This window comes from Saccostrea echinata, unplaced genomic scaffold (genome assembly GCF_033153115.1).
Source record: "Saccostrea echinata isolate AGI-Se365-2 ecotype Australia unplaced genomic scaffold, CSIRO_AGI_Sech_v1 ptg000022l, whole genome shotgun sequence".
Classification (NCBI taxonomy): domain Eukaryota; kingdom Metazoa; phylum Mollusca; class Bivalvia; order Ostreida; family Ostreidae; genus Saccostrea; species Saccostrea echinata.
The window spans coordinates 16,607,446-16,618,106 of NW_026889771.1; the positions used below are offsets into that span (position 1 = coordinate 16,607,446).

At 33.1% G+C, this 10,661-nt stretch overlaps 1 protein-coding gene across 1 annotated transcript; it reads left to right on the forward strand.

The window, feature by feature from the left end:
- The first annotated feature begins 8,334 nt into the window (after positions 1-8,334).
- Positions 8,335-10,519, forward strand: LOC133190557 (uncharacterized). Its single transcript, XM_061326252.1, has 3 exons — positions 8,335-8,619; positions 9,743-9,854; positions 10,261-10,519. Exons 1-3 carry the CDS (start codon positions 8,352-8,354, stop codon positions 10,490-10,492), a joined length of 612 nt encoding a protein of 203 aa, XP_061182236.1. The 5' UTR covers positions 8,335-8,351; the 3' UTR covers positions 10,493-10,519.
- Positions 10,520-10,661: the final 142 nt, after the last annotated feature.

Sequence of the window (10,661 nt, forward strand, 5' to 3'; positions counted from 1 at the left end):
ATATATGTCTCTGACGTCATCGATACTATTTCCGCCTTTATCTCGAAAGTTCTATTCTCACTTACAAGTCAGAGTTATCTTTCTTTGCCCATTGTCTACACACTAGGTAAATGGGGAAAATGACGGTACCTAAAATCTAGAAAATGCGCAATCCAATTTTAAAACAAATTATATATTTAGTATTTGTAGAATAACCTCTGTTATACATAATAATATCTTGAAAAAATATTAAAAAACAAAAAAGTCAAAAATTGACCAAACACAAATTCACTTCCGGTTCGGACAGGAAGTACCGGAAGCACACGAAAACAACTTCGAAACAAAGAGAATGTCATGATCTAATACTCCTGTAAATTTCACATCTTTACCTCAAACCGTTTTCGAGAAAAATTCCGGACAAAAGTCCATTTAAAAATTGGAAATTCGGCCGTAACTTCGGACCGGAAGTGAATTTTTCAAAAAACGGAATTTTATATAAACTTCATATATCAGCCTACTATCATGTGAAAAATTGTGAAAATCTATCCAACCATCTCTGAGTAATCGCGCTCACAAAATTTGGGAGGAATAATAATAATAATAATAATAATAATAATAAAAAGAAACAATACAATCACTATAAGTCTTCCGTTGTGAACGGAAGACTTAATAATAAAAAGAAACAATACAATCACTATAAGTCTTCCGTTGTGAACGGAAGACTTAACAATACAATCACTATAAGTCTTCCGTTGTGAACGGAAGACTTAATAATAATAAAAAGAAACAATACAATCACTATAAGTCTTCCGTTGTGAACGGAAGACTTAATAAAAAGAAACAATACAATCACTATAAGTCTTCCGTTGTGAACGGAAGACTTAATAAAAAGAAACAATACAATCACTATAAGTCTTCCGTTGTGAACGGAAGACTTAAAAAGAAACAATACAATCACTATAAGTCTTCCGTTGTAAACGGAAGACTTAATAATAATAAGAAACAGAGTAAAAACAATATGTTCCCCAACTTCGTTTGGGGAACATAATAAGAAACAGAGTAAAAACAATATGTTCCCAAACTTCGTTTGGGGAACATAATTACCGTTTGACATAATTTGTATTATGTTCTGAATTGCAGTTCAGTCCCTGCGATTCCCGCATGTCCTCCCTTGTGTTCTCTCCTATATAAACTCACTGCTTTCTGTCTTTTTTCACTGTCTGGGCTTCTTTTTTTTAAACCCAGTTATTATGGACGATCTCGTGTTCGTTTGAGTTCCATCGTGCGATTTGCTTACAAAGCCACTGCACATGCGCAAGCTTTGCATTCTCTCGATTTTTTTTTTTTTAAAAACCAACATTATATTTTTAAAATTTTATATTAATCTCTCTTTTAAAAGACACACACTGTGAGAATAAAATTTAACGAAAGTGGAAACTTTCTATGGAAGAATTATTTTCACGAACGACCAGAATTTTTTTTTATAGATATTTATAATCAGATCAAGCGACTTCAAATTCTTGGATATTAGGCCTTATACCTTATTTTCCCATCTGTATTGATCAGGGTTACATAAACGAATTTATAAAACCAAATATGCGTACATGTAGTAATGACAATAATCTTGCCATAGTACAAAAGCTCACTTCGTCAAATCTATATAAGTGTATAATTAACGTAAAAAAAAAAACAAAACAAAAAAAAAAAAAAAAAAAAAAAAAAAAAAAAAAAAACAACAACAACAAAACAACAACAACAACAACAAATCGTAAGGGGTGACTTAAACAAAAATAGACCCAGTTCTTACTTTATCTATACTAAACCATGCATTCTTTATAAATCCATCGGCCGCTGGTATGATATGATAATTAACTTACTATTAAACATGTATAGCAAATCTCTCTCCCTGTTACAAATACATTTCACGTGCAAAACAAACAAACAATATAGTAAATACTCACAAAGAAACCTTTTTCTCCTTTTTATGAGTAATTCTTGTCTTGAAATATTCAAAATCAGTGAAATATCTGGAAGAGGATTGTCAGCCATTTCAGTCTTTACTCATAACACAATTCCGAACACTGTTCAGTCATGGTACCGGAAGTGTGTAAATGCGCTTGTATGAAACTGAGTTTAATAAATAAAATCAACTTTGCATTGAATATCTTTACCCGAATAGTTAATTGAAAATTAAAATAATCAACATATGTTAATCAAATTTCTTTTCCTTGGACGATTTTTTTAATATGTGATTTTTCGAAGAGAGATAGAGAGGGGCAGAAGGGGGCTGAGTACATGTGTACATAATTTGACCAAAAGCTCAACTTTTGCCCTTAATAACGGGTATTAATACATATCGTTAACTTTACATGTACCTGCTCATAATAACTTCCCGATTTGCACAAGCAATAACATGCGCATATCTGTTTGCTCTAATCAAACTCCACCGACCTACTAGTATATTTTATTATACCTGAATTTTTAAGCTTTCTACTTACAAGTACCATAGCATGTTTTAGTGATTTTTTTAAATGCATAACTAAGGGATTAGAATTTTTGAATTACTTGTCCTTTTCTCGTCCAGGTACAATGTCCGTTCCTGTTAATTAAGCGATAACAATTACCGACAACCAGAGAACTAATGCCAGCGCGCTATGTGGCAATTAACCTACTCTGAAAAAAGTACGCACTTTGAAATTTTTTCAAAGTGCGTTAAATTGGGACAAAATCAACGCACTTTGAAAAAAATTCAAAGTGCGTTAAAATTGGGACAAAATCAACACACTTTGAAAACTTTTTTTCAAAGTGCGTTAACAGTGTACATCAGCATTTTTTTTTTACCATGGATACATTTGACGCACTTTGAAAAAATATGTATAAAACAAAAATTCTGGACTTAGATTTTAATAATAGACAGCATCATTTTTTACATTTCTTTCGAAAAACTGATGAATTTATCTACCCTCATCGAACGAGGAGAATACAGGTTGAAGGTCCCTCAGCCCAACTCTTTATCTTTCCTACCCAAATATATGTCTTACATAACTGGTATGATATTGATATACTTTCTCTCAATAAATTTGAGTTAACGTAAAATAATGAAAAAATTGAGATAAGCTTTCCTGAAAAAAAAAAATAAATAAATAAATAACGCACCCTATTAAAGAAGGGGGGGCTCGGGGGCCATATCGCTGATCTAAGCAATAATAACCAACTGACAATACTTTGGCCAAAGTAGCTTTACAAATCAAATACATTTACAAATAAAAAAAATTAATACTAATCAAATAACTGTATAAAAAAGGGCCAGCATATAGGGAAAACAATAGATTAAACTTTTACATGCGTATATCTTTAAAATCTTTTAAAAAGGGGAAAATCTTTAAAAATCTTCTCAAGAACAGTAAAGCCCTGATTAGACATATTTATACTGAAACATCCTAAGGCAGTGTAGATTAAATTTCGTTCAAATCATGACCCGCGGGGTCAGGGTGGGGCCACAATAAGCAATCAGACTGTTACATAGGGTTATACAGGGAAAAATATTTAAAAATCTTCTCAGGAACAGAAAAGCCATGATAAGTCATATTTATAAGGACCCATCCTCGGGTAGTGTATAGATTAAAGTTGAAATCATGACCCCAGGGGGTAGGGTTGGGCCACAATAGAAGATCTACTATAAAAGATCAGAGTTTTACAAGAAATTAATACATTATACAGAAAGATTTTTTTTCAAGAGTGTCAAGACCACACTCTATAATATTAAAGAGCAAACGTACTAAAAATATGCAGAATCCCTTTTTTAATCATGAGCTTTGGGTTAAGGGTTGGGACGAAATCAGGGATCAAAATTTTATATAATGCGTGTGTACAGGGGAAAAAAAGTCTTTTCCAGAACAACAGAACCATTTCGATTGATTTGATACTGAAGCATCAAAATATTTTGTGGATTCAACTTAGATTAAATCATAGCTCTCCTACGGCTAAATTTTGTTCCACAACATGAAATTAAAGAGGAAAATCAGCTGTTGAAGAATAGCGGGGTCAAAGTGACTCAGGTGAGCGTTATGGCCCATGGGCCTCTTGTTTAATTGATTTTTTCACTCATATGGAGACTCAACTACTTGCCGGTGGAGAGCTGCAAATTTTGACCTATACTCGGCAATTAGGGCCATTGAGCAGTGAGGGATCTTTTTCTTGCCAGCACCTACTGTGACACGGGACCTCGGTTTATACGGTCTCATCCGAAGGACCGGTCTCCACGTCCCACAGTGGGATTCGAACCCGCGAAGCAAAGATCTACTTCTTACTCCGCGACTCTAGAGCAAACGCTCTAACCACTGCTCCACGCGGGCGATACGTATAGAATTAGGAGACATAATTTTACCGAATTAAAGATGAGACTAGGTTCACTCCTTCCAAATACTGGAACTAAATCGACTAATCTGCTTGGGTAGACGAATCTTCTTAATGTGATACAAAAAGCTTGTAGTCCAGTGGCTATGCTGTTATTTTTGCACACAACTTTGCTGGGAATCCTCACATTTGCTGAATCTACATGCAACATAAAAACTTTTTTACAGTAACTAGAATTAGGACTTCTGGAAGTTAATTTAAAAATATATATATATGTATTGACAGTCAAATATTATATTTACACAGGTATAAAATCTAACCGGAATAGAGAGAAACATTGCTCATCACTCAAGGCAGAAAAATTCAATCTCTGGCTGTCTGGCATTAGCTGAGGGGATTTTTTATGATCTATTTTGGACTCTAAGATGAGGAATTTATCAAACTTTAATAGCCCCTCATCTAGCAAGAATAGTATATTTTCAATACTGAAAAAAGTAAGCGAAAAAAAAAGAAATGAAAACTTGTAGACCTATATTCATGACCCTAAATTAGATTTCCCCGTTTTACTACGAAACTTTTTAAAAGTTTTGTGTATTTTCGAATTTTAAATATAAGCTAAAATTCGGAAATAATTTCTAGTTTCCTCTTTCATAACTTATTACAAGACATACAAAGTTAATTTGTTTATTGTTTACCTCAAATCTCCCATTCCTGAAGTTTCGACGTCTGCTACAAGCACTTCCGGTGTTAGGCGTAGCTAAAGTAATTGTTAGCTCACGACCAGGAAGTAAACGTGTACGTGTAGGTTACACGTACATGTTACAAATACATGTATCTTGTAATTAAAGGTCTCTAATATTGAATTTCCCTGTACGACAAATACTGCTCCTTTGTAAAACAATTTTCACTGAATTTTGTATTCCCTGCAAATGGTTTTTTCAAAACCTAAGAATATTGAAGCTTTCTTTGTAGTTTCCATTTTTTGGTTTATACCCAGTACCTTAAATAACATATTTATTAACCTGTAAAATCTAAGCAATATCAATATTGAAATTTTTCTTTCGAAACATTTTCTTGAAGTTAATAATATTATTCTATAGTTAACAGGTTTTTTGACTCTATATAATTTAGACATAAACGGAAAAAAGTCAATATCAGTATCTCTCTCTCTCATTCCCTTTCGAGTGATGATAGTAAATTTTAATTATTACGATGATAAAATAAAGCCAATATTTGTAATAAAATGATCTCTCTAGCTTTCGATTAAGAATATAATTTTATCATTTAGATGTAAAAATAAAAGCAATATGACTCTAAAATTGATCTCTCTTTCTCCCTCTCTCTCTCTTTTTCTTCCTCTCTGTTCAAAGCTGTGGTATCTGTTCAAATGTCATTTTTGAACACAGAATTACAGTAAATTGATGAAATATCTGTAATACATCTTTTCGTCTAACACAAGTTTGTTTGTTTGTTTTTTTTTTTTATGTTTTTTTTTGGGGGGGGGGGGGTGTTGTTTGCTGTAACCAACTATCATATTTAGAAAAATTGCTCATTGACTCTTTGCAATGTTATGCAGGTGTCCCTCCAGCATGATACTTTTTGATGCAACATTTGTTATTGAAACTGGCACTAGATACCATATAATCATTATCCTTGTTCTTCTGAATCATACGTTAATATTGAACAAACCTAAACTTCACCATTCAATGAAAACAATCAACACTACCTACTTTTGCCATAAAATCTTCTTACACTGTTTTCATCTTAATCAACTTAAGTCACAAAATGAATATTTTCTCTTTCTTGAAACAGTTATGTAAGAAAGCATATACCAAAGCATTCAATTTACTCTGATGAAACATCGAATTAGAGAAAGCGCGAATTTTCAACCAGATCATAAGGGACTAGGCAAAAAAAAAAAATTAAATAAACGTAGTGGATATTTTCATCAAGAACACATTTTAGGGGCTAGGCAAAATTTATCACCATTATGGGACCGGTACAAAAAAAATTTCTCATTAAAAAAAATTAGATGTCCCATGGCTTTCGTATTGAAAAAAAAAAAATTTGTCCCATGCCTTTAGACTTATAAAAAAGTTACTGTCCCATGGTTAAATCTTGATGTGAGATTATTGTTACATTAAAGGTTTAAATCTAAAGTTTAAGCTTAATTATAACTATCTCTTATCTAAACTTTAGATTTAAACTTTTAATGTAACATTATTGCACCCCCCCCCAAAAAAAAAAAACAACAACAAAGAGTACCATGTCAACAATTACTTTTATATATTAACTGAAGGAGTCTTTCAGATTACAGATATTTCAAACATTGATGAAAGTTTTAGTTTAAAATATATTTTTTTTTCATTATAAATGAATTGGATTGAACAGCAGGCATAAATGCCTATAATTGTTTTATGAAAGTTTTCTGAATGGATGAAGCTTGAGAGACCATTCGTGTAAAATACATGATTGATTTTGGTTGTTTTAGAGATGTTACTGTAGAATTTGTTAGCAGTATATTTTGAATGATTTATTGAAATAATTTGTTTGTTCATAACTCTTATTAACATTGTTTGTTTCTTTGTTATTTTTGCATGCAGTATTAATTTGAAGATTTATGTTGCACTTTGTATCCTTTGTTTGACTTTAAAAGATATAATGACTTTTTGAAGAATTTATTTTTTTAAAAGATAAAATATGTTTAGATATAATAAATGTGTCTCTTGAGTTAAGTACTGTAACTCATTTAAAAAAGTGTTTGTCCCATGGCTACTTAGTGCTAAAAAAATGTTTTTGTCCCATGGTTTTCTTCGAAGAAAAAATTCATTGTCACATGCCTGTTTGTACCGGTCCCATCATTGTGATAAATTTTGCCTGGTCCCTAAAATGTGTTCTTGATGAAAATATCCACTACGTTTATTTAATTTTTTTCGGTGGTGGGGTGGGGTTAATCACCAAGCTAGAGCTGCTGGACACTACAATCCAGTGCATTTGCACTGCAATGTAGTTAATCTTTTGTAAGTCAGTAACTTCTTTTCTCTCCCTGTTTTATTTGCCTAGAAAATTCAATCTTTGCAGTTGCACTTCAATGTGATTCAAGAAGCAATATCAATATTGAAATATTTCTTTCAGAACATTTTCTAGTAGTAAATAAAATTATTCTATAGGTAGCAGGTTTTTGGCATTATATAAATAATCTAATTAATTAAATTAATACAATTTCATTAATGGAAAAAGTCAATATCAGTATCTCTCTCATTCCCTTTCGAGTAATGATAGTAAAATTTAATCATAATCTTCTTGATGCAGCATTTGTTATTGAAACCGGCACTAGGTATTGCTACTAAAAACTCCATAATCATTATCCTTGTTTTTCTAAATCATACGTTAAACTCTCTGCAAAATTAGCAAACTTAAACTTCACCACTCAATGAAAACAAACAACACTACAAAATGTACTTACTTTTCCCATAAATTACGCCTTTTGAAAAGGCGTTATAACGCGAAAAAAGGCGTTACGCCTTTGTTGGCGTTATAACTTCTTTTCACTTGGCGTTATTACACCTTTTAATTTTTTTTTCACCTATAGATTGATCCTAATAGGCTTTCGTAACAATGTATCTCATGCATACATTCGGGAAAAATCCTACGGCTATCATTTCATTGATAAATAATCTATGTATACCAACTGTACATCTAAATTTCATCTATTTATCATGCAGTCAGTATATGGTTGTTTAAGGTTATATTTTCTTCAGAATTTCACATGAAATACATCATAAAGATGGCTTCAACAAGATAGTTTATCCAAAAAGGTCCAACTGTTAAAATGGGTGAATCGGAGGGGGGGGGGGGGTTGCAGAAGTGCCTGTATTTAAAAGTATATCCTTATATACATGTATATCCTTTAGTGTATCACGCCTATATAGTATTAATTGTTTAATTTTCGGTTTAAAGTAGACAGAGGGTATTTAAATATTGATAAGTAAATATCTGTGCTTCGACGAACTTAAATGAAAACCGAAAGAAGTATGGAGTCTCTTAGGATATACATAAGTGGTGCTCACAGCACAGGCAAGACCACGATTATACAGGACCTCTGCCCCCATCTTCCGGGGGTTAGGGTAGAAATGGAAACAGCAAGACGTATAATAGAAAAACATGGCTGGCAAAGAACTGACTTTCACCCACAGCGTTCTCCTCAAGTTTTTGAACAGTTGAACACCGAAATTCTTTTAGCAAATATCAAAATTGAAAATGACAACTTTCTTGAAAAAAGAGGTTTGTAGTTTGGCTAAGCATGCGCAGATCCCCCGGGGGGGGGGGGGTTCCGGACCCCCCTGGAATTTGCAGTTATTTGATGTAAATAGTAATGTACAAATAAAAAAATACCTTGACCCCCCTCCCGTAGAAAACGTGGACCCCTGTTAAGTTGGTAGGGAACAGTCATACATATGAAGCTTAAGAAGTGAGAAAAGCTGCCCCCTCTCTCCTTCTTTAATATATTTTCCCGTTTGGGAAAGGAGATTCCCTCTGTTCTTTTCTATTGTTTTTATTTCTTGCTTGTCTACAAATTTGAAGGTTAGATTTCTATTTTTGGCCTGGGGTGGACCCCCCCCCCCGAAAAAAAAAAAATCTTGGATCCACGCCTGCTAAGATTTTCACATGTATATGTTTAATTTTGAACACGCTAAAAATATTTTTGTAATGATATGTACTGTTTATTGGATCTGACAAGTGTTTCCGTTATAGACCACACGTGTTTGCTAACCTTGCAGTTTTATCCTGGGAAAGTTCTGATAATTCATTCATACTTGTAATTTGATAATGCCATGCCTTAGCCATCAGAATTCAGTATGAGCTTGCTTGTCTTATTGCATGTACATAGTGTAAATAAAAGCATTCGTGAAACGGCTATGTAGTGCCTTCATTTAATAATATAAAGTAAAACTACAACAATTTTATATGCCAAAATCAGCCTCGTACCAACAAAAGTACATCAATGGTTATCCTATATGTACTCCCTCCAACTCCGCACTCGTAAAAAAAAAAAACCTGTCCCACCTTATACATGTTATATATATATTGGGAATCTACCCTCTCCTCAACGATTTAAGAATTTTGTGTGTTCTGAAACGAACAAATGAATTGTGTGTGTGTGTTTTCCTTTCTCTGTTTTGGCGTGCCAATTATCCCCCCCCCTACATGTATTTTAAAAAACGATGCCTGCAATGTAGTTTGAGTATATCCTCATAACCCCCCCCCCAAAAAAAAGGACAGTTATGCGAACAGAACACAGGATTCTCGACAACAATCCCAGTTATAAGAATCATATTTTCATTCCAAATAAGGAAGTTGTATATATGATTGGATTTGTAGTAACTTATTAGCGTTGTTTATTTAGATTTTCTTTGTGACCGATGTCTGGATCCAATGGCGTATGTAGAGATGTATCTTGGACCTGAAGCGTTTGAGAGGATCAAACAAACAAAAGAACTCGGGCACATGATACAGAGGTAGCATATATGTAAAATTGCTCTCTTTATTATCGTATTGAAAAGGTAACTATTTCATTTGATCATCTGAGGAAAAGTGTTCAGTCCACAGACTGGAAAATACATGTACATTTCCATGCTCCTGTTAAAAAAATGTATACATTTAAACAAACTGCAAACTGCAGAGTCAAATATTCTAACTGATTTCTCCAGAACAAGCCGCGAAATAGGACGAAGAAGTGCAAGGAATTATACTTCATCATGTTTATAGCAAATTAATGATTATCATAATAATCTGTGATATTTTAAAATAATCTACATCAAAATGATTCAAACTAACACACCCTGGAAGATCAGGTAATCAGTAATCGGCAGGGTTACCATATATATTTAGGACAATGTTATATTGTTCCCCAATTTTGTTTAGGTTACGGTCAGCTGTGATCTTTCTTATTGAGCCTCAACCTGAGTGCATCTCAGATGACAAAGTCAGACTGGTGTCTACATTTGAGGAACTATGCAAGTACACGACCTACTTAAAAAGACTATACGACAGTTTCGCCATCCCTTACGTAACAGTGGATATACTTGATCGCAGGGAACGTGTATCCTTCATTCTTCAATGTTTGCACACCAGAGCATCAATGAAAACTAAATGAAATGTTTAAAGTTATGAAAATGTCTTGAATGTACAAACACATTCAAACAATATGCCTGTAGTCTACAAAGTTCTACGTATTTGAACAAAACTGGATGAACATCAAATTATTTTAGTGCATTGCTATATTCTGGGGAATAGGATTTTACCAAATACATTTCCATGTAAAA